The 25,775-nt window shown below is 35.3% G+C and overlaps 1 protein-coding gene across 1 annotated transcript in view; it reads left to right on the forward strand.

The window, feature by feature from the left end:
• Positions 1–1,402: 1,402 nt before the first annotated feature.
• Positions 1,403–25,775, forward strand: part of LOC111191461 (synuclein, beta) — a 36,640-nt gene continuing 12,267 nt past the window's right edge. The window contains exons 1-4 of the mRNA XM_049472944.1: positions 1,403–1,551; positions 2,501–2,630; positions 18,516–18,545; positions 20,182–20,300. Of these exons, the coding sequence (XP_049328901.1) occupies positions 2,510–2,630; positions 18,516–18,545; positions 20,182–20,300 (270 nt within the window). The 5' untranslated portion in view covers positions 1,403–1,551; positions 2,501–2,509. The remainder of the gene's footprint in view (positions 1,552–2,500; positions 2,631–18,515; positions 18,546–20,181; positions 20,301–25,775) is intronic.

A 25,775-nucleotide genomic window follows, 5' to 3' on the forward strand; every position in this document is an offset into this window, starting at 1 on the left:
GTTTTTTCACTTTTAAGTTTTTTTCCAACATCTTCTCCACTTTAAATCAAATAGAATAGTGATGTATGGGTTTATTTTAAAGCCTGTGCATCGGGAATGATGTGCAGGGTAGATGTACAGTTGTTTTTTCATTTTCCATTGATTTTACACTACAATCAGAGCATTCTGCCGGCACTGTATATATGTATTGACATAGTGTCAGCTTCTGGGTGATGATGCTGAATGACTTCTCTCCTCCATCATCAGACCACACCAATGATTGAGTGATGAATTAGATGGGCCAGTGTTTGTCTGCTGCCACTCTAATGCTGAGGATCGAGTCTTTAACTCGAGGAAATAACGTTACGAGAATTTGATGATAATTGTTGATGGATAGATTATTTTCTCCACTTACTTATTGAGAGTAAATTAGCTTTGCTTTGTTTTATTGAGGGCTCAGTCTGTGAATGTACAATTGTGGGCATACGTTTACATACAACAAACAACTTTATTTTCTATATTTGTAGTTTAAACTTTAATGAAAAGAACCCTTAGAATCTAAGAATGTATTTAACTACTGTGAAATCTATTTGATGGAAAATTTTGTCTTACTATATTCTAAATGTGGAACAAAATTTAGAGTACATAAATACATTGAAATACTTGTATAAATCAGTGTCTATGATTTTGCTATTCATAGGTTTATGTTTGAGCAAAATGAACATTGCTGTTTTATTCTATAAACTACAGACAACATTTCTCCCAAATTCCAAATAAAAATATTGTAATTTAGAGCATTTATTTGCAGAAAATGAGAAATGGCTGAAATAACAAAAAAGATGCAGAGCTTTCAGACCTCAAATAATGCAAAGTTTTAATAGTTCAGAAATCAATATCTGTTGGAGTAACCCTGTTGTTTTATTAGAAAAAAAATATTTATATTCCTGAGGTTTTCAATTTGGTAAAAACAAAGAAAAAACATTAAGTGGTCTCTTATTTTTCTGTATATATTAATGATGTTTCTGTCCCTGAAAAATATATAAAATAAAAAATACATAAAGAAAATCAAACATAATAGTTGTATTTTGTCTGTTGTATTTGTCTATAAAAGCAAAATGAGAGAAACTGATCCAAGAACTGAAGTGGTCTCTTAATTTTTTTCCAGAGAACATAAGTCAGGTCTGAAAGGGGCAAAATAAACATTATTAAAAGTTTCACCTTAAGGAAAGAAAAAATGTGATTATTCGCGATTAATCAAAGAACGTTGTGGCGGTTCATCCGATTAATTTCAACAACAGACTGTTATAGTTCGCTGTAATTGGAGTAGAGTGGAGTTTCTGTAGGTTGTAAAACGTTAAATGAACGTCGTAGGGAAAAGGAGGAGGGGTCTGGCGGAATACGGGTGGGGAATGAAGTGACGGCGCGCGGCGGAACGGTCCGTCGCCATTGGCTGAGCGCCCTGAGAGGAAAAGGCCCAGCGCTGCTTCTGCTCGTACTGCCGGAGATCCATCAACCAGCTCTGAAGACCCACAGCAGCTCGGAGATACGGGGCGCGAGAGACGACTGAAACAGGTGAGTCAACCTGCTTTTCGGCGAGGACCTGGAAAACGAGCGCGTGACGGTGCGTGAGGGAAGGTGGAGGCGCGCGCTCTGAAGGACGTATATGGGTGTTATTGTGTGGATTTATTGTGTGAATTTATTGTGCATATTTTTGTGCATTCAGGTGGGGTTACAGGAGAGCTGGGGGATCAGTGTAGCGAGGAGATAACGTTACGAGAATTTGATGATAATTGTTGATGGATAGATTATTTTCTCCACTTACTTATTGAGAGTAAATTAGCTTTGCTTTGTTTAATTGAGGGCTCAGTTTCCATCGCACGATTCAACAGTGTGAACGCGCCTGTTACATCGATCTAATCTGGTTTAAATTAGCTTATATTAGCTTACGTTATTTTTTTAAACAAAGAAGTAAAATAAAGGTTTTTTTTTTTCTTATGCATCTCCTTTACCCTGAATTAATGATTTAGTGATTGCACTCAGTAGCTAATAATTAATGAGCAGGTGCACATATTATTAACCATTTCGTGGACGTTGTGATCCTCAGGATGCTCTTTATTTGATGCTACATCTTAGCTTCAGGTGGAGCAACAGGGTGGTGTAAAAAAAAAAAGAAAGGCTGTTCTTTGATCTGAGGAGGAATTGGATGGTTTTAGCTCGGTTTTGGGCGCGCGCTCTGGCTTTTCCCATCTACTTGCATGCACGCACGCACTCACGCGCACGCACGCACGCGCACGCACACACACTGTCTGGTGGCAATGGAGCCTGCTATTAACACAACACGCCACGCCGTTGGTTGATGTAATAATGCAACCCAGTGCAACAATGCATCCACACACCGCCACACAGCAGCGCGTGCCGTAAGGATGCTTCCCCGTTACTGATCTATTGATCTATTGATCTTTTGATCTCTGTCCTCCCTCCACTGTCCCCCGTCCTCCTCCTCCTCTTCTTCCTCCCGCAGGGGGTCAGGATGGACGTGTTCATGAAGGGGCTTTCCAAGGCGAAAGAAGGGATGGCGGTGGCCGCGGAAAAGACCAAGGAGGGCGTCGCGGTTGCGGCCGAGAAGACCAAGGAAGGCGTGATGTTCGTGGGTAAGGAGACGCACGGAGATACGGGCTTATGGATGGAGCTATAGAGCGCGTGAGGCGTGAGAAGAGAATGGGGGGATGGGGGGATGAGGAGGAGGTGGAGGAGGAGGATGAGGGGGTTGTCTATATGGGTTAAGGCACGATTGTGGAGGATTGTGTAATTACTCCATTGGCTGGTGGATGGGTGGGGCTCTCCTCTCTCCTCCTGTCACGTTTTACAACCGCTCACGACGTCATTATGGTATATATATATATATATATATATATATATATATATATATATATATATATATATATACAGGAAAAAATGGAGAGACCAATTCATTTTTGGAATCAATTTCTCTGCTATTTATAGGTTTATATTTGAGTAAAATTAACATTGTTTTTCTATTCTATAAACTACAGACATTTCTCCAAATTATAAATAAAAATATTGTCATTTACAATATTTATAAAAAGACGCAGAGCTTTCAGACCTCAAATAAGGCAAAGAAAACCAGTTCAAGTTTGTTTTAGAACATTAGTCATTTTCTTTTGGTAATTTGCACAGCCTGTCCAAACATTGCAGGATATTTTTAATGTTTTAAATGTTTAATGGCAGATACATTTTTATCTTTATAGTTGTGCTAGCTGTAAGCATGCAACTTACATGCAAGCAAACACAATGGGCAATTTTGAGGTCAGAGTAAAATATAGCGGTCATATTGATTAATGGAAATCAGTGTAAAAATGTTTTTTCTATATTTTGGAGCATTTCTATTGATCTATACTTCATCAAATTCTGAAGTAATGTTCATATCACGTCAAAAAGCAAAATTATTTTTTTCTTTTTCCTGTTCAGTTATGATAGCTGCTTTTTTACTTATTTGACAATATGTTGTCCCAGACATTATGACAATAATTTATATTATTGGGGTTTAATGACAATGTCATGCCACTGAAATAATGATAATAAAAATCACAGAAATACCATCACCTAACAGATTTAGCATATTGGCTCATTCAGGTTAAAACATAATGGGGAATATTGAGATACGCAGAAATAATTGCGGTCATTTATTAAACGATATGTCGATTACGTAATTATCATGACTGGCCTGTACAATAGTGACAATATATATAATCCTGTCAAATATGGCAACATTAAAGCAGATAGAAAAAAATATATATTTTCTATATTAGTGTTATTTTGTGTGAAATAAACACTTATTGCTCAGACATGCATCATTTTTACAGGTGTGATGTACAGATGTGCAGGTGCACACTTGCACCTTGTCTATTCCCTATTGAAAAATATTACCAATAGCAGTGATTATTCAGAAGGAAGATCATCATCAATGAGTATTAGTAGAATTTAGACTGATATTGATAATATTTATTGAGCTGCACATGCAGACGTAGTGTGTAAGGTCTCAACATGTTGTAGAGGTTCCTAAGGTTCCTTCTGTGATAATCCATCCCATAAAAACTCCAGTATTCTCACACAGTTCCTGCAGTAGATTGTGTGGTAGGGGTATAGGAGTGGGGATAGAGCGTCCAATAGAAACACATCCCACACATTTTCTATAATCAGTGATAGACCTGGAGATACAGCTGGACATGGTTTAGTATAACATCTTTATGTGTCTTTAAGGCTTTAAGCTCTTAAGGTGATGGCAGCAGTATGTGAATGAGTATTGCACTATTGAAACAGCAAAAACACCCAGACCATGTGTCTCAGACTGCCTTCATTGATTTTACATAGCAATAGGACAGGGAACTATTATTATGTTCCATTAATTTGACCATGCTCTACAGAAGCTAATGAGGTTAACCCTTTGAACCCTAGGCTGTTTTGGTGTTTTTTTTTTTTTTCAGTTTTTGTCAGTTCCTCTTTCAGGTCTTATAACACAGTAATTATATCAGACAGTCACATGCCCTGATCTCTTTTACTCCAGAAGACATACGGCTGCTCAAAAATATAATCATTTAAAATGTAAAAGGAAGCAGAATTGTTATATTTTCCTGGAACTGATCATGTTTTGGTCAATGTTTTACAAAGCGCCTGTTTATTTTTTTTTACTTATTTTTGAATGTATAGACTTTAAATATATTCACACCTAAAATATCTTTTAAAAAATGTTTAGACTAGAGTGTTTATGAGTTGAAAGCATAAGAATATGGATGATTTGAGTTCATTACATGGATTATTAATTATTACTTTGATAAAATACATGGAGAAACAGCATCAGGTGGAGTTATTTCTCTTGATAATCAATAATCACACCTCTAGGATACATGTAGATACTAAAAACCTGACACTCAGAGCAGCCTATGCCTTTCAGTATTTTAATCAAGACACACAACAGTATAGTATACAAAAATGTAAACTTTTTTAGTCAAAATAAATAAAAATGTTTAGTGAAAAATAACTAATTAAAGTAAAAATGTGCAAGCAAAATAAAACCTATATATAAAGTAGTGCGCACACCATACCTAGCCTTAGTTTGAGTAAAGCAGGTAGTTTAGTCACACTGTTTTTTCTGTGGACACTTTTGAGTCTTTATTTACTGATATTATTTGGTTTGAAAGATCATATAAATATGTTTGAAGCACTAAAGGTAAATAATATTGGTTGGGGAAGGAGATTTTTCACTTTTTTATGTGTTTTTCTCAATGGGTTTCTTGTAGATTTAGCTTTACCGCACTGGGATGTGATCACTATTTTTAGAAAGAGTAAGCTCCGCCCTTTCTTATCATATATGGATTATATTTATGTGTGAAGGGATTCCTGAGTAATTAAGCTGAGAACACAAGGTGCGATTTTGGACGGAAAACCTTCCAAAGGGTTCTAAGGATTAAAGTGGAGTGTTGATAGAGCGTCCAATAGAAAAACATCCCACACATTTTCTATAATCAGAGATAGGTCTGGAGATACAGCTGGACATGGTTTAGTATAATATCTTTATGTGTCTTCGAGGCTCTGAGCTCTTGAGGTGATGACAGCAGTGTGTGGACGAGCATTGCACTGTTGAAATACAGTATATTTGCCCTTTTTTGGTACACATACACATAACAGGTATAAACGTTGTGTGGTAGAGTATCTGTTTGGCCGTGTGCTGCCTGTTGTTGTGATGGAGTGAGAGGAGGGAGAAGTGTCAGTTGGATCTGGTCCAGCTTCTCTGTGATCTCCTGCCCAGGTTGGCCAGGAGCCTCGCCGGCCACATGTCACACTATTCCATGAGCTCACGGAGTATCACCCTGTGCTTTTGGTTCAGGCTCCTCCCACGACTTCCAGCGGAACACGGCAACATGTCGGCTCACTGAGCTCCAACAGCAGGCCATACGTATCATCCAGCACAGAGTAGGACCTTCTCATGCCCTTCTGATTGAGTGCAGATGTCCAGTTTCTGAACTGTAGACAGGGACCTGTCCTGTATACCTTGTTTGTGTATCTGTGTGAGAGAGAGACAGAATGAAACCATGTGTTTGCATGGTACACTGACACATTGCTCAGCAGGCAAAGCACAGGGCGAATTAGTGTAAGTTGGCTTGGTTCCTGTTCAGTCACCACTGAGACCCATTTGGAGCTCTGAAAATGAGGTTAAAGCTACGCTATATAAAAATAAGAGATCACTTCAGTTTCTGAATCAGTTTCTCTGATTTTGCTATTTATAGGTTTATGTTTGAGTAAAATGAACATTGTTGTTTTATTCTATTATTTCTCCCAAATTCAGAATAAAATATTGTCATCTAGAGCATTTATTTACAGAAAATAAGTCTGAAATGTCTGAAATAACAAAAAAGATATATATATATATATATATATATATATATATATATATATATATATATATATATAATGCAAAGAAATATTTGGTGGAATAACCCTGGTTTTTAATCACAGTTTTCATGCATCTTGGCATCATGTTCTCCTCCACCAGTCTTACACACTGCTTTTGGATAACTTTATTTCACTCCTGGTGCAAAAATTCAAGCAGTTCAGTTTGGTGGTTTGATGGTTTGTGATCATCCATCTTCCTCTTCACTATATTCCCGAGGTTTTCAATTTGGAAAAATAAAAAAAAACATCATTTTTAAAGTGGTCTGTTATTTAAAATATATATATATATATATATATATATATATATATATATATATGTATATATATATGTATATATATATATATTTGTTTATCCCGAAGGAAATTTAGGAATATATATATATATATATATATAGCTTTTTTACACAAGTTAGAATATAAAAGTTCTTTGCACCAAATCACTCTCAAATAAAGATAAAAGATCTCACCAGCTCTATTCCGACAAGTTTTAGTCCCCTTCAGAATGAGCCGTTTAAGGGCTCTGTCACTTTTTTGCAAATTAGTTGTCGCTGGCCACGCCCCATGTTTACATTGTGAGAGAAGCACAAAACTCATTATTTGTATATAAAGTACTTACATATTCTTTATTTGCTGAATTGCCATGGGCAGTAGGTACAGATCCCTCCTTCAAACAAAGTCTACTGGCTGTTTCAGTCCCTTTCAGAATGAGCCATTAAAGGGCTCTGTCACGTATATGCAAATTAGCTGTCGCTGGCCATTGCTTATGTTTACACTGTGATAGAAGCACAAAAGTAATTATCTAAAAAGTTCTAACATATTCTTTATTTGCTGGCTTGCCACGGACAGTAGGTACAGATCCCTCCCTCAGACAAAGTCTACTGGCTAATCTTGTTGCCCCTGTTTATCAGCTGCATACAGAGCACTATCTCTTTGTTTATATATTTCCATATATTATCTATTTTTTGGCTTTTGTCTCTGATTTTGTCGTGAAATTTATATCTCGTTTGTTGTTTTTCCCTTTTGACTGTGATTTGGCTGTAATGTTTTGGTCAGGCTTGTTTATGGTTTGTACTGTTGCTCGTATTCAGACCAAGTTAGTTTCCATTAGTGAAGGTAACGATGTCTGTGGAGTGATCTCACAGTCGGCCCTCTGACTGCGGATTAAGACTTAAGGGATCACCTACAATACAGGAAGCAGCTCTGTGTGGTCGTCCATTGAAAGACCAATCACAGTTCAGCGAGCGGCTGGGCATCGTTATTGGTGGGTGGCAGAGTTAAATCTCTTTATGCTGGCGTGTTTCAGTGTTCTGTACTGATTCACTGAGCTGTGAATCAGTCGTGGAGGTTGGGATGTGAATCGTGTTGAAGCGCCTGCTGTTAGTCATGCTAACAAAACATCAAATACAGCATAGGATACGGATAGTGTTTTATACACTGTTCACATGCGTTTCCCACACTGTGAGATGTGTGTGTGTGTGGATAAGTTGTATTTGCTTGAATAATTTGCTTATAATAAATAATAATTTTATTCACATAACAATAAAAATTACAATTACAGAACAAAGCAATTGATGCAACAAAACATCAGTTAAATTACCTTAAAATTTAAGCATAACATTTAAAAAAAAATCTAATTAGCTCAAGTTTAGGTTAACATTACTTAAACTATTTGAGACAACAAATCACCTTAAATTATTATTCAAGTAAATTCATTCATCCATAATTAATAATAATTATTATAATAATAATAATTATTGCAAAACACAACAAAACACCAAATACAGCATAGGATACAGATAGTGTTACATACACTGTTTTTATGCTTTCATTACACTGTGAGCCTGTTTTTAATCACAGTTTTCATGCATCATCACATGTTCTCCTCCACCAGTCTTACACACTGCTTTTGGATAACTTTATGCCACATAATTTAAGATGATTCGTTGTCTCAAATATTTTAAGTAATGTTAACCTAAACCTGAGTTAATTAGACGTAGAAGATAATTTACCTGATGTTTTGTGGCATCAATTGCTTTGTACTGTAATTGTACTCTAGATTTTATTGTTATAAGAATACAATTCTTATTTCTTATTTCATATACAGTAAGTAAAATATACAGCTTATGGAAGAAATAAGAGAGCACTTAAAAATGATGAGTTTCTTTGATTTTACCAAATTGAAAACCTCTGGAATATAATCAAGAGGAAGATGAATGATCACAAGCCATCAAACCAAGCTAAATAAGCATAAAGTTATCCAAAAGCAGTGTGTAAGACTGGTGGAGGAGAATATGATGCCAAGATGCATGAAAACTGTGATTAAAAACCAGGATTATTTGACCAAATATTGATTTCTGAACTCTTAAAACTTTATGAATGTGAACTTGTTTTCTTTGCATTATTTGAGGTCTGAAAGCTCTGCATCTAATTTTGTTATTTCAGACATTTCTCATTTTCTGTAAATAAATGCTCTAAATGACAATATTTTTATTTAGACTTTAGGCTTTATCAGAATGTGTCATTTGAGTTTACAAACAAAAATCTGAATAAGTAATTCATAATACATTAATTATTTGTTTTTAACAGATTTTAGCTGGCAATTTAACAAACATACACAAAACATAATATAAAAAGGTTTTCTATGTTAAAAAAAATCTACATTTTCTGTTGTTCTACCCAAAAATCACTGTTGTATATATTACAAATACATCAAATACATTGTATAACTGCAAGAATATGTAAAAAAAAAAAAAAGTGTGATTTTCTGTAAGACCTGCTGCCACACTGCTTAAAAATGAATGGGTATATATGACCCTTTTTGTTTTTACAGAAATATATTCTTTTTACATAAAATATTTGTATAATTTATAGGTAAAACTGCGTTACACTGCATTGTCTGTGTGCTCGCCGGTGAGATGAGGACTCCAGAGTACGTTAGACTCTATAACGTTAGTGACTTGCTGGGCTGGATAGGCACACCGTGCACCCGGGAGCTCAGTGTAACTCTACAGTGTGAGATAAGGAGAACCTGATACGCTGCAGATCAGTGGAATGATACTGGTTGGACTGGTGATCCGTGTAACACAGTGCACATTGTAGGCCAAGCTGACATGGTACATTAACATTGGGGCTTCGTTCATGATGTTCCCCTTTCGATTAGCGGAATAGCTAAGCATCTGATTCAATTTGATAGGATGTTGGGGCTCTTAATTAAAGTGTCGGCTCGTATTATTTAGGAGTTTTATCACTGAGTAGAAGTGTGAAATTTCTTTCACGGACGCCCCCCTTAGAAACTTATCCAGATAGGGCTTATATCTTTATTTGGCCTAATTTTTTTTTTCTCGATCACATGACATCGTGTTCAGTAGCTCCTCCATTTCCACTCGCTGTTGTGTTTTTAACGTGGATCTCCGTGGAAACCTGCGCTCAAAGTGTAATTACGGTGCAGCAGTGGACAAATAGGTATTTTATTAAACGCGAGGAGACGAAACTCAGAGATGTGGATCCGGACGTAACTAAATTTACCCGAGGACCACGGAGTTCAGAGAAAAACGTCTGGTCGTTCTGGACGGGAATAAAATCACAGAGGACCCCATATTAAAAGAGGCAATTACCCTAGAACCCCCTGAGACACTAATCTTGTCCGGATAGGGCATGAATTTTAAGTTGGTAATATTTAATATTTGATGTTTTTTGCTCATATAAAACAATTAATTATCTGAACTCAAAATTTCTAGTTGGCACAAAGTGTGAGTATAAGCCTTAAAACTCAATTATCTAGTGCAGTTAGTTGCCTTGAGAAACGGTCAAATTCTTCAGATGTTTCACAGAAGAATCTGCATGACCGAGTCAGGTTTGCAACATGGCTTGAAAATAATAACTGATACAATTCTACAGTATGCAGTGCATGATAAACGTATATAAATATTTTCCTGTGTTATTTTAGTGAGTAAGGTTCTGTTAGTCTTAGACTGCAGGTGGTTTTGTTGATGGGTTCAGCTACAGTACAGTAGAAGGGCGTGGATATCATCACCTGCAGCTTTTCAGCACTTTATGTAGCCTATCTGCTGCACCACGGGGGGTTCCTCCCTGTTGATCTGGAGCATTTATGCACGCCACTTCATCAGATCCGTATATATTGAAGCTAATGTATATTGTTCAGGGCATTTCTACCCAGTGATAATGTTGGCACATACAGTACTGCCATAATGGAGCTTTCTAATAGTGTTTGATTTCACAGTAACAATTTCACAGAACGGCTTCAAATGATTGGTTTTGGGAGATTGTACTGAATTGATTTTTCTAAATATTTGGAAACTTTAACTTTAAGACCTTATACATCATATTATACCCAGATAACAGGCCTTTGGGGTCTATCTAGCCTCTGTGTGATCCATGAGAACCCCAGATAAGCATTTTGGCTGGATAACTGGATAACAGACAAGGCTATTGATAAATACAGTGTCCATCTCTATGGGATATTTTGTTCTGGATAGTATTACACATTATTTCATCTGCTAGAAAAGTGCATTTTAGCTTTTTTTAATTGAATCTTCATGATTTTAAACAACAAAAGTCATTGGGCTCTAGCGTACACCCTGTGCAAGGCATGTTGCGATGCTTATTGCTATCTTACACCACGCCAACAGTCTATTTTCACATCTTCCTTGCATTGTTTAAATAGCAACAAAAGAACACAGGGTGTCACATAAACATGAACACACATCAGCACAAACCCAACTTTTACATCAACAATAATCAGAATACTAAATAAACCTTCACATCATGAATGAGCAGTTTGAAAAGCGTTGGACACGTCCAGGTAGCTGCGCAGTTAAAATAGCAATCCAAGTCAGAGCTCACCTGCCTCTTTAAATTGAATGCCAATAGACATTCTAATTGGTTTATTTCATGTTATGACCAGAACACACCCATCATTAATTAAGAGAATTAGTACATGCCTTTTACACATTTTGAATTGTGCAAGGTGTACTTTTCCCGTCGTTATGATAGCAAGGACACACTGAGACGCCCCTAAATCATGCTGCACAGTGCACAGTTGATGGCTCGCCTGTAGATCATTAAAATAGGGCCCCTTGAATATCTTAGCAAATTGTTTTTGTGAATGTGGATATAACTGGATTAAACAACATTAGCAAAGATTTTTATTTATTTTTTTAACTGTTTGTTATATTGAATTGTTTTATATGTTCATACGTGTTCATTAGAATGAGTGTCTACAAATATTTGTAAATGTATTATAACTGTATACAAATGCGGAATATTAAATGCGGAAGAACTATTTTAAACTGGGTGGGTGTGACGTGGTCCCCTTTAGAGAGGATGAATCCGATTCCAGGTTATGTTCAGTCAGATATAAAGAGAGAGGAGCTGAGTCAGAATCTTAACTCCTTCGTTTCTTTGGTTTTACTATGAGTAAATGAGCTACTGAGCTCTGAGTTTCCTCTTCTGAAGTCTCCGTTGATCCACCAGCCGCTCGCGTTCAGTAAAACTGAACTGGATCCTCTTTTAGAGGCTGTACGTGTGACGTAAGTACGTAAAGACGCGTGACGTGGCCAGAAGAAGAAGAACTCCAGCCAAAATGACTTGACACTCCAGTTTTTAGAATGAATATATTAGCAGGCTTAGCAGGGATGGTGGTTTCAGCACACTGGTACCATTAAACACAATATTTTATCCATATTCTTCTCCTCTCAGAAATGCTTCTGCTTTCAGTTTAGAAACTAAATAATACAGACTGCCACTTTAAATTCTCTGTTTAAGAATGCAGATTCTCACTTTGATCAGGAATCCCTGCGGCGTATTGTAAAGAGGGGTTCAGCAGAAGGTGCTGTTGATTGGCTGATTGGCTGATTGGCTCTGGCCGGGTTGAAGGAATTGATCCGGTTTATTGATCCTCCTTTAACGAGCATCTGGACGCGCTGAGGTCAGGCGGGAGTGTTTGTTTAGCAGACGTAATCGGTTATATCCTGTAATTCATAAAATCCTGTTTCTCATTTATATTCTGTGTTGCTTCCACACAAACACACACAGCCTATTACCCCACACACCGAAAACCTCCTTTACAAACACACACAAACCTCCTTCACAAACACACACAAACCTCCTTCACAAACAGAGGGCCAGAGGGAGTGTTGTGGCCTGTGCTGAGAGTTTGGAAGGTCTGAGGTAGAAATATAGCAAATTTAAAGTAAAAAAATAATTTGGCGTAAAAAAAAATCTTTTGCTGTTTGACCCTAAGAATGACATAACCTCTTTATTTATTCCCTTTATTATGTAACATCTGACATCTTGCATTAGCCTTATGTTTTATATGTTGTTATATGGTTTCATGGTTTCAAAGCATTTGTTTCTAGTTGTACCGTTTAGGATTATATATGTGACTATTAAAATTAGAAGTATAAAAATGCATTTAGGCTTATAAAGTGTTGAATTTAGGGAAAACATTCAACGTAATGTTTTTTTTTGGTTCATTATGTGGCTTGATTCATTTGGATTGGTTTGTGGTGTGTAGCTTTCCGTTAAACATTTTATTTTGTTTTTATTTTCTGCTTGTGGCAAACTGTTTTATTAGGTTTGGTATTTGATTTTCTGAGAAATGTTTGGTATTGTTTGGTATTTGATATTTGGCTTTTGGCCAAATGTTTAATATTGTTGATATTTGATGTTCAGCTTTAGGACAAATGTTTCATTTGTTTGGTGTCCAGCCTTCAGTTAAATGTTTTATTTTGTTTGGTATTTGATATTTGGCTCTGAATATACTGAATATACAAATGTTTTATTTTGTTTGGTATTTGGCTTTTGAACAAATGTTTCATTTTGTTTAGTTATTCGCAATTTAGCCTTCATGCCAAATGTTTCAATTTGATTTTAGCCTTTAGCTAAACATTTTATTTTGATCGATATTTGGTATTTGGCTTTCTGCAAAATGTTTCATATTGTTGGTGTTCGATATAAATTTTTAGGACAAATGTTTCATTTTGTTCAGTATTTGGCCTTCAGCTGTTTGGTATTCGGCTTTCAGGCAAATGTTTCATTTTGTTTGGTATTCAAAATTCAAATTGTGGATGAATATTTATTTTTTTTTGGTATTCATCATTCAGCCTTCAGCTAAATGTTGTTCAATATTTGGTATTTGACTTTTGGCCAAATGTTTAATATTGTTGGTGTTCGATATTCAGATTTAAGACTAATGTTTTATTTTGTCAGTTTATTGGTATTTGATAGTCAGCCTTTGGGCAAAAGACAATTATGTTCTTTTGTTTGTTTTTTTGGCTTTGTGCCAAATGTTTTGTTTTGTTTGGTATTTTTATTCGGGTGCGCCTCCAGTGTGAGGAGTTCCTGTACGCTGGAGCGGGGTGGCTCTGCCCTCACACTCTGCAGAACACTGCCCTAGAAATACACGCTCGAGTTGCCTGATGTGGTGAAAGAGAAAAAGAGGGGGAGGTGTGTGAGAGAGAGAGAGAGAGAGAGAGAGAGGAGTGAAAATGATAAAGAGAGAGAGAGAGAGAGAGAGAGAGAGAGGAGTGAAAATGATAAAGAGAGAGAGGAGTGAAAATGAAAAAGAGAGAGAGAGAGAGAAGTGAAAATGATAAAAAGAGAGAGAGAGAAAGAAAGAGAGAGAGGAGTGAAAATGATGAGAGAGAGAGAGAGAGAGAGAGAGAGAGAGAGAGAGAGAGAGAGAGAGAGAGAAATGATAAAGAGAGAGAGAGAAAGATAGCGGATTGAAATGATAGAGAGAGAGAGAAAGATAGAGGATTGAAATGATAGAGAGAGATAGAGAGAGAGAGGAGTGAAAATGATAAAGAGAGAGAGAAAGAGAGAAAGATAGAGGAGTGAAATGATAGAGAGAGAGAGAGAGAGGAGTGAAAATGATAAAGAGAGAGAGAGAGAGGAGTGAAAATGATAAAGAGAGAGAGAGAGAGGAGTGAAAATGATAGAGAGAGAGAGCAAGAAAGATAGAGGAGTGAAATGATAGAGAGAGAGAGAAAGATAGAGGAGTGAAATGATAGAGAGAGAGAGAGAGAGAGAAAGATAGAGGAGTGAAATGATAGAGAGAGAGAGAGAGAGAGAGAAAGATAGAGGAGTGAAATGATACAGAGAGAGAGAGAGAGAGAGAGAGAGAGAGAGAGAGATTGTGGGTGAAATATGGCCGGGTGGAGGAGGGAGGGGTGTGAGCGAGATCGTTTTCACTCGGACAGCAGCTGCACACACACAGCTGACGGGAGATGAGAGGAACGCACACATCCGCCGTGCTATTAGCACGTAGCATCTCCCTCCTCCTCCTCGCAGCATCCCTCCATTTCTCTCTCTCTCTCTCTCTCTCTCTGTTTCTCCTCCCCCTCTCAGCTCTCTGTTGATCCGGAGATCAGTCCTCTGGGATCCTGCGGGAGGTTCCTCTCTCCGGCTCGTGACACAGATCTGAGCTAAACTAACACTTCACCCGAATACGCTAACCTGCCTGTGATGAATGGAGGCTACAGTAAATAGCTTTACTGCACAGATCTGGGTTAAATTAGCACTTTACCCAAATATGCTAACATGCTAATAATGAGTGAAAGCTGGAGGAGAACCCTGAGTGCAGGAGCTCTGCTGAAAAGACCTACTGGGTACTGTAGCTAGCTTAAGCTTGGGCTGGGCAATATATCCTCAATATTGATATATTTGATAATGTTTTTACAAGATGTATAGGAAAATATAATATCATAATATAAATTACACACAGAGTGATCTATTTTAATCTTTTATTTATTTTATTGTTGATGATTATTGTGGCTTACAGCCAATAAAAAAACAAAAAAATCTCAGAAAATTAAAATATTATATAAAAAAAATGTACTTGTACTGGCAGTGTGGGCAGTGTGCCAAGTCCTGCTGGAAAATGAAATCTGCATCTCCACCAGCAAAGAACGTGTCTCTCCAAACCATCACTGATTGGTGGAAACTTCACACTAGACCTTGAGCAGTTTGGACTGTGTGTCTCTCCACTCTTCCTCCAGACTCTGATCCCTTGATTTACTTTAAATGAAATGTAAAATGTACTGATGATCACTGATGGTTTGGAGAGACATGCTGATCATCTGCTGGTGTTGATCCACTGTGTTTTATTATCAAGTCTAAAGTCAGTGCAGTTTTGTTTTCCCACAAAATCTTACAGCACTTCATGCTTCCCTCTGATACTGACAACTTTTATGGAGATGCGGATTTCATTTTCCAGCAGGACTTGGCACACTACCAAAAGTAGCAATGGGTCTTTAGCTTTATGCAATAATTATCAACAGTAAAATAAATAAATACTTAAAATAGATCACTATATGTGTAATAAATCTATATCATATATGAGTTTCACATTTTCAATGATATTCTAATTTTTTAAAATGCACTAGTATATATGGGAGTATAGTGGGAGTATAGTGTTGCAGTCTGGCCAACGGTTGCTTGTAGAGATGGGGATGCAAAAGCAGGGATAAAAGGGGGTGTGTTAAAAAAAAAGCTGTAAAAAAAATCAATATACAGAATATGTGGGGCGTGGAAACTGTAGAAACTAATATTGACGTAAAATCAATTGAGAATTCCTGACTTTTTACACTGGTTACAATGTTTAGATGCTAAAAGATGATACATCCAAGAACAACAGGCCATGATAATCTCCAAAATAGTCTGAAGTATATAATAATGTATTTATGCTGTTAAAACAGCAGTAAATGAACGTACAGCGTGTGCAGCGGTGATTCTGGAGCCTGCTCTGTTCTGACCGTCTGTCCACAGCGTCGCATGTGAAATTAAATCAGGTTTAATGGCTGAAAGGTTACGGATGAACGACCCCAGAGGAGACATCTGACCTCTGAAGATCAATGTTCTCCCTCTGTTCTGCTCTGTGGGGGAGATTCTCCTAAAGACAGAGTGCTGTCCTGCCTCTGAGGTGAAATTCAGTCCTGTATTTAGTATTTTATGGTTTTGCAGCTCACATATCCTGGTGAAATATATATATATATATATACTTAATTGTACTTAAAACCTATTGAGAAATGTCTAAGTATGCTTTAAATACAGATTTACTAAAATATTTATGTACTTAACTAAAATATATTAAAAGTACATTAATATTATGCCTTCATCAAATGTTTAAAAGTAAACTTTGATCATACTTTTAAAAAAGTAGAATATAGTGTATTTACTATAAAGTAAACTTTTAGTTTAATGTAATTCAGTATACTTCTAAAATACTTATTTCCAAATATACAATTGTACATTTTTGTTTTAGCAAAGTGTGTTAAAACTAGTACAATGTATTATATAACCTTTTTAGAAAGTAAATTAAAAGTAAATTAAACTACTACATTGGTAAATTAATGTTTTATCTAGCACTCAGTTCTATATCTTTATAACTAACTCTAAAGTATCTCTGAAAACATTTTGTCCTTTGAGTTTTAGAGCTGTAAAATTGACTGTGGGGGGAGGGGGGCAGGTAGGCATTCTCTGCTGCAGTGCTGTTAGCCAATCAGAACTGATCGTTCTTCAGAAACCACTAATTCAGTGATCTAAAACAGGGCTAAACAGAAACACCTGATCACTTTTTTTACACAAAAACAGCTCATATGGATTTTATTCTTACTAGAGACACAACTTGACATTTTAAAATTGTATTTAAAATGATGGAATGAGACTTTTAAGCTTATAATTTTGTATCAGAGCATTTATAAAATCATAAAAACACACATATTAAAGTGTGATGTTTGTTTTTTATGGTCCATGTCTTCACAAAACCACCTGTTCTTATTAGCTAATTATCTTCTTCTCCCTCTGTGTTGATCAGTCGTGAGCTCGTTAGTGAAACATGGTAATGATGAAACGTGGGGTTTTTGTGTAATTTTACACCATTACATGCTGCTGATTCAGCTGCTTCACCTCTCTGTTAATGATGATGAGGTGATTTTAATATACAGCTTTTTTATCACTTTACCAATTTTTAAATCTTAATCTGCACCTGTTTTAGTTGACCTATTATAATGTTATAATTATTTACAATTATTTATTATTATGAATGGCTTAAATTATAACATTAAAAACACCAGTTAATACATTATTAATAATTAAAAATAATTAAAAACTAATGTCTATTTTTTTTTCTTTTTACAACATTCTTAAACATTAGTATTGTAGTTATGTTTAATAATGTCTTAACTAGTGTTAATTACCATTTAAAAAATGTTTTTATTTTTTTAAGTACTGTTAATTGATGTACCCATATTGTGAAGTGTGATTTTTATCATTTTTATAATTTTTATAATTTTTATCATTTTAAGTGTGTTTATTTTTTATATTTTTTTAAAGCTTTAATTATTAATTAATTTTTAATACCTTTAGTTTTTTTACACTCTTTAATGATTAATATTTAATTACAGTTATTGTAGTTTCCTATACAGTACATTTGCCATTTGTGTTAAATGGAAAATACAGCACTTTTTGTGTGAAATCTAAGAATTAACAAAATAAATCTAATTAAAAAAATATGAATGGTAATAAACACTTACAAAATGTACTGTGTGTACACTTTTTATAATAAATTATAAATTATATTTATACTCATTATTCTCAGTCCCTTCTTTCAATTCAGTTTTGTTTATTGTAACATTTGCAGTGTTAATTCAATAATAAAAATGCTGATTTACACTTTTTTGAGGATTTAAGTCTATGGTCATGATTTAATCTTATATTTATACATTTCTTTTTTTGTATAAAGCTCTGCTGCACTGTAACTGAGGCTCGTTCTCTATCTAATTCGAGTGTAAACGAAGGTTGATTGATTGATTGATTGATTGATTGATTGATTGATTGATTGTGTTGGGTTGGGTTTCAATAGGATACATGGGTTTAATTTTTCTCCAAATAAATGTACATATTTTAATCAGTTGTAGGACGATTTCAGACTCTGCTCAAACAGTATCAGATTCATGTTTAAGTACATTTAATTATGGACATTTTCTACTATTTTTCCACACAATTTTCAGCATTTTAACGCTTTTCTTTTTTCTCGGTTCCAGGCAGCAAGACCAAAGACAGCGTGGCGACAGGTGAGCCGATTCCCTCAACCTCGTGAATAATGAATGATTTATTTAATGTTTATCTGGAGAGTCCTGGCGGAGACAGAGACAGGTGTAAAATTGTAAATTTGGTGGGCTGTTCCTGCAGGATTAAATTACATACTCCACTGCACTCATACTCACAGCGAGACTGAGCCGGAATATAGAGCTTTATTTATTTATTTAGAGTCACACTGTTGATTTTTTCACCTCCAGCCAAAGACAGCAGCCATAAACTGTTAATTAGCAGCTGGAAATATAATGATAACAAAACGTTTTTAACGATTAAGCCAATCAATTAGTAAATTATTATAAAATATATATATCTTTGGAAAAAATTAAGAGATCACTTCAGTTTCTGAATCGGTTTCTCTGATTTTGCTATTTATAGGTTTATGTTTGAGTAAAATGAACATTGTTGTTTTATTCTATAAACTACAGACAACATTTCTCCCAAATTCCAAATAAAAATATTCTCATTTAGAGCATTTATTTACAGAAAATGAGAAATGACTAAAATAACAAAAAATAAATAAATAAATGCAGCGCTTTCAGACCTTTTTAAGAGTTCAGAAATCAATATTTGGTGGAATAACCCTGGTTGGTTTTTAATCACAGTTTTCATGCATCTTGGCATCATGTTCTCCTCCACCAGTCTTACACACTGCTTTTGGATAACTTTATGCTGCTTTACTCCTGGTGCAAAAATTCAAGCAGTTCAGTTTGGTGGTTTGATGGTTTGTGATCATCCATCTTCCTCTTGATTATATTCCAGAGGTTTTCAATTTGTTTTTTTTTCCAGAGTTAAGTATATAAAAATAAAATGCGCTAAACACAGTTTACATACACTAAATATGCTTTAGTTTTGTGCTAGAGTTGTGTTGTTGCAAAATGTATTGTGTATTGTGATATCTCAGGGCCATATTGCCCACCTCTATACAGTACCAGTCTAGGACACACATGTTAAATTCAGTGTTTTTTGCATTGTAGATTAATACTAGAGTCATCCAAACTATGAAGACGAACAGAAAAACATATGGAATTATTTAGTAAACAACCCAGAATATGTTTTACATTTTACATTTTGGCTGGATTTTCTTTATGAGGTAGAGTCTGCTGGAATTCAGGCTTTCAGTTAACAGCTGTGCTGAACTCATCAAGAGTTAATTACTTGAATTTCTTGTCTCTTAATAAAGTGTTTGAGAGCATCAGTTAAAGTAAAGTAGTGAAGAGGTAGAGTTACAGGTATACAGTGAATAGTGAATATTTGAGTAATGTTCTAATCCAGGTTATGAGAAGCAACAACTACTCAACTACAAGTATTTAGAACATCAAAACAATATAAGGATGAAACTGGCACTCTCTGTTGCACAGGATGAGTTTATCAGAGTTACCAGCCTCAGAAAGCACAAGTTATATCAGAGTATTTTGGTTTGTTTAACACTGTTTTTAAGTTACTACATGATTCATTATGTCTTCCTTCATAGTCTGAATCACTTCACTATTCATTTACGATGTAGGAAAAAAAGAATAAACGATCTTTTGACTGGTGTAGTGTATTATAAAGAGTTGGACTGTATCTAATGTTTATAATTTATATATTAAATCTGTATATTATGTGTGACAGTGGCTGAGAAGACGAAGGAGCAGGCGTCTCAGCTCGGCGGGGTCGTGTTGACCGGGGCTGGAAACATCGCGGCAGCAACCGGCTTCGTGAAGAAGGACGAGTTCCCCTCTGACATGAACGTATGTCTATCTATCTATCTATCTATCTATCTATCTATCTATCTATCTATCTATCTATCTATCTATCTATCTATCTATCTATCTATCTATCTATCTATCTACCTACCTATCTATCTATCTATCTATCTATCTATCTATCTATCTATCTATCTATCTATCTATCTATCTATCTATCTATCTATCTATCTATCTATCTATCTATCTATCTATCTATCTATCTATCTATCTATCTATCTGTAATATATCCAACTATTTAGCATAGCATTGACTGCAGTTCTGTATATAACAGTGTGTACCAGCAGTATCCTAAACCTTTAATGCTAAATGCTGAAAAACAAACATCAATTTCTACTCTTTAAACTCATTTTAGTGATTTCTCAGTGCATCCTTCAATAAGCGCAGCATAAAGCTTATTATATGCATTGATTGACTGTAAAAACTGTAGAAAAAACAGTATTTCTATATATAAACTTACAATTTGCCAGAACTAAAAGTAATCACACAATAAAACCAACTAATTAAATTACATAAACAGTATGTTCAGCTCTGAAAAAAAAAATAAGAAAGCACTTAAAAAAATTATAAGTTTCTTTTATTTTACCAAATTGAAAACCTCTGGAATATAATCAGAAGGAAGATGGATGATCACAAAACATCAAACCACCAAACTGAACTGCTTGAATTTTTGCACCAGGAGTAAAGCAGCATAAAGTTATCCAAAAGCAGTGTGTAAGACTGGTGGAGGAGAACATGATGCCAAGATGCATAAAAACTGTGATTAAAAACCAGAGTTATTAAACCAAGTATTGATTTCTGAACTCTTAAAACTTTATGAATATAAACTTATTTTCTTTGCATTATTTGAGGTCTGATTGAGCTTAAGCCCTGTCTCATTTTCTGTAAATAAATGCTTTAAATGAGAATATTTTTATTTGTAATTTGGGAGAAATGTTGTCTGTAGTTTATAGAATAAAACAACATTGTTCATTTTACTCAAACATCAACCTATAAATAGCAAAATCAGAGAAACTTTTTTGTCTCACTTGGCCTGGCTGCACTCATGTTTTAGGATAAACGGCAGGTTTAAGTTCATTTTTACTCTCTGCTCGCACAAATGAAATGCAATAAAGCGTTTAGCATCATTTATCAAACTCAGCATCAGTTTACTAACCTTTCACAGACTGTTTTCTAACTGCAATATAGGGGCTGTACAGGACTAGGATAGTAACGTAAGCTGAGTTAAAAGCTTAAAAGCGTTAGCACTAGTTTGTTTGCCAAAGACTGCTTTTTTTTCTGTGTAAATTCAAGTTAGCTACATGATCAAAGGCTTGAACAGCACTGCTGAGGTAGATGTACTGTGCTGTGTTGCTTTCTCTGCTAAATGAATTTAGGCTATTTTATATTTATTCAATAAAAAGAGCATAAACACCATATGGATAAGATATGGAGGTACACAAGCTGACCGTGGTACTAGGATTTTAGTAATAGTATTGAAATGGTGATGATTAAAAACTTATGTTATGTGCATTATTGGTGTTTATATGATAAAAACAGAAGCAGAATTAAACAATATCTGCTAACCGCACACTTATTATAACCCTGCCTCAGTTCCCGGCTAACAGAGAGAGCTCACTGATCTCACTGGGGATATCGTCTCTCTCTCGCTCTGTCATTTTCACCTTGCTCAAGGTTAGGAGGTAGCAGTGTACTGATGATTTAAAACCAGGCTGAGGAGAAATGGACGTGTTTACGACTGGATCTAGTTTTCCCTGTGTGGTTTCCAGGTGTCTGATATTAGATTTTTACAGACATTCTTTTAAAAATATACTGAAAAATGTAATTTTGGCAAGAGAAAACATCCTAAATCCAACTAAATATTGCATATTTGTAATTTTTAGATTGTTGCAAGAATAAATCTTTTTCTAGATTATTTGAGGTTTCATTTTTTTAAGACATTTTAGTGTCTTAAAAATCTATAACACACAGGTCAATTATGGATCATGCAGCTGGATTTATGGCGTGTCGATGAGTCTTTATTTACTTGGTATCGTGAGGTAGGGGTGGTCGATATGGCGCTAAAATAATATCACAATATTTCATGGTATTTCCGCGATAACGATACTCTTGACGATATGACCAAACACTGAGTTAAAAAAAGTATTTCAAGAATGCACTACTGCAACAAAATGAAAATTCGATTTTATTATTGCATACAGTATGATATGGCACACCACTAACTGAGATTTTTTTTTAAAATACAAGAATTTTATCATATTTATAGTCATATATATAAGTCATGATACTAATAATATTATTAATGCACTCCAAATATCTCCATATATTCAGGATTAAAGTAAAAGAAATGATACAGGACAGATATAATCTGTCTCTAGTAGATAAATAATGAGAAATTAGAACAGAGTGATTTTTTTTGTTGCTAAAAACAGTAAAAAAGTCAAACCCTGATGTGATAATTAGAGGTGGGTGATATGGCGCCATATTTCAGGGTATAGTAATATCCTTCACCATATTAAAAAATGTTGATGATATTATCGCACACACGTATCGTGAGGGCACAAAATGTCATGTATTGAATTCTCTTAATTTTATATGGGTGTGGTTAATTTTGGGTGCAACCTAAAATAAACCAATCAGAGTGCTAGTTATCATTCTATTTAAGAACCAGGTGAGCTCTGACTTTGGCGCGTTCGTATCTTAACAGCGCAGCGCTTTTGTGCATCTCAGGAGAGAATTTCATTCTGACCTGCATGTTCATATTTTATTTTGTAAACAAGAAAGTGTTAAACAAACCAGAAATATATATTTTAGATTTTACATTATATAAAGTAGCTTCTCTTGCTTAGATTAGACAGTTTTGAACATCTCTGCTGGATTTTCTCAGTCAGTTTTATGAGGTAGAGTCTCCTGGAATTCAGGCTTTCAGTTAACAGCTGTGCTGAACTCATCAAGAGTTAATTACTTGAATTTCTTGTCTCTTAATGTGTTTGAGAGCATCAGTTAAAGTAAAGTAGTGAAGAGGTAGAGTTACAGGTATACAGTGAATAGTGAATATTTGAACTAGTAGTCTTTGGACTAGTAGTAAAGACTTAATATCCTGGAGTTCAGTCGCAAAAAAGACCATCAAAAATGTTGAAATAAGGATGAAACTGGCACTCATCAGGACTACCCCAGTAAAGGAAGAGAAGAGCAAGAGTTTCCTCTGTTCTACAGAATAAGTTCATCAGAGTTACCAGCCTCAGAAACCACAAGTTAACAAACAGCTCCCCAGATAAGAGCATCTAAAAGTTTCTTCACCGAGTATTTTAGTTTATTTAACACTGTTTTTAAGTTACTACATGATTCCTTATGTGTTCCTTGATAGACTGGATTACTTTACTATTTATTTACTATGTAGAAAAATATATAAAAATAAAAACATTGAACGTGATGGTGTGTCCAAATAACTTCTATACAAGAGGCTATATACTATATATACTATATAAGAGGATATCTATATTTGATGCATTGTCATGTATGGCAGTAAATTTGAAATGGTATTAAATTGTTAATAAAAGTCATAAACTACCTGTAGATACCCTGTGTGTAATCTGGACACACACCGTATGTCCTGCAGGGCGGCGTGCTGGTTTAAGGTGGACCGGGTGTGTAAGATATAAGCAGATTAGCTGGGGATTTCCTGCAGCACTATAGGCCATACTGCAGCCAGATGCTTTTGTCAACTCAGTAATCTCTTAGTAAATCGCTTAGAGAGGAACCCGGTGTAAGAGGCTTTAACGTGTACCACTGCACTGTTTACTGGCAGCAGCCCTAATTGGCCAATGGCCTCGGCGGAAGAATCAGAGGAGCGTGATTGGCCAGTGACCGACCCTACGATACATATATGACCAATTAGTCTAGACGTGTTATCGTGCTATCGGATGTGTGCTTCTTCAGTTTACAATAGGAGATGCTATGCTAACAATGCTAACAAACAATGAGACCATATAGAAACAGCAACACTGGTACAGTTGGAATATACGCAGATATGCCAAAAGTCATGGGATAGCTAGTGTAGCTAGAACACTGCACTAAATTTTCAGACATGTGGGCGGAGTCTCCTGTATTGAATGTTAATGTGGAATCTGGATTAACGCTAGGCTCACTTATGTAAGTTAACATGGACAGTTCTAGCCAGATGTCGCCGGTCACCATCATTACCACCCACTGCACTGTGCTGTTCACTGTGGGTGGTAATATTAGCCTTCTATGGTAAGAATTCAACACAGTACACACGGGACACTGTAGCAGATAGCAGATAGATAGATAGATAGATAGATAGATAGATAGATAGATAGATAGATAGATAGATAGATAGATAGATAGATAGATAGATAGATAGATAGATAGATAGATAGATAGTAAGAAACATATTCAAACATAAATTAAAACACAGAAGAATATAAAATAGGCTATAAAAAGGTTAAATACAAGGTAAAAGGTTAAAAACAAGAATTAAGTCTGTTTTATATGAAATTGGATATCACTAATCATTATTGACCTTCACTGTCAGTGTGTAGTCATTCCCCCCCATCCCCCCCCCCCCCCCCCCGCCTACATCACATCAACTTGTAGATCATATATTGTGATTAACTATAGGTAATGTTTTAATTCTAAGTTTTATAATTATAAATATTATAATTAGAATGAATACCCATTAAAATTAAGGACTGTTTGTAAATTGTTCTAGAGGGCTAATACTGCATCATTAGTTTGCAATGTATTTTTATTTATTTATTTAAATAACAAACATTTACAAAATAAATTACAATAAATTCTACAGACCAAAACTATACAACATTAAATATGTTCATTTCAGTTTAAGTGGAGCATAGTGATTGATCTGGTGCTAAAATACAGTCACTGTAATATGATTTAAAAAAAAAAATAAGAGATCACTTAAAAATGATGAGTTTCTTTGATTTTAACAAATTGAAAACCTCTGGAATATAATCAAGAGGAAGATGGTCACAAGCCATCAAACCAAACTGAACTGCTTAAATTTTTGCATCAGGAGTAAAGCAGCATAAAGTTATCCAAAAGCAGTGTGTAAGACTGGTGGAGGAGAACATGATGCCAAGATGCAATAAAAAAAACTGTGATTAAAAACCAGGGTTTTTACAGTGTAACAATCAATTCAGTTGGTTATATTGATTGTTATGATGCATTTGTTAAAATTGTAAATGGCCAAAATAATAGGAACACTTTGTTTTGGGCTATTTGGGCTATGAGTTGTATAAAGGTTAGAAACTCCCAGTATATAATTTGTAATATACAGTGTATATGTGCTTTGAACACAGTTTCTTCACTTGTTTTAATGAACTGTGAGTAAGAAGTCAATCATATGAACATGACAGCATGACTCTGTTGTTTTCACTGGCAGCTGTGACGTGATTATGGACTATAATTATGTTCATT

Source organism: Astyanax mexicanus, unplaced genomic scaffold (genome assembly GCF_023375975.1).
Source record: "Astyanax mexicanus isolate ESR-SI-001 unplaced genomic scaffold, AstMex3_surface scaffold_31, whole genome shotgun sequence".
In the NCBI taxonomy this organism is placed as follows: Eukaryota; Metazoa; Chordata; class Actinopteri; order Characiformes; family Acestrorhamphidae; genus Astyanax; species Astyanax mexicanus.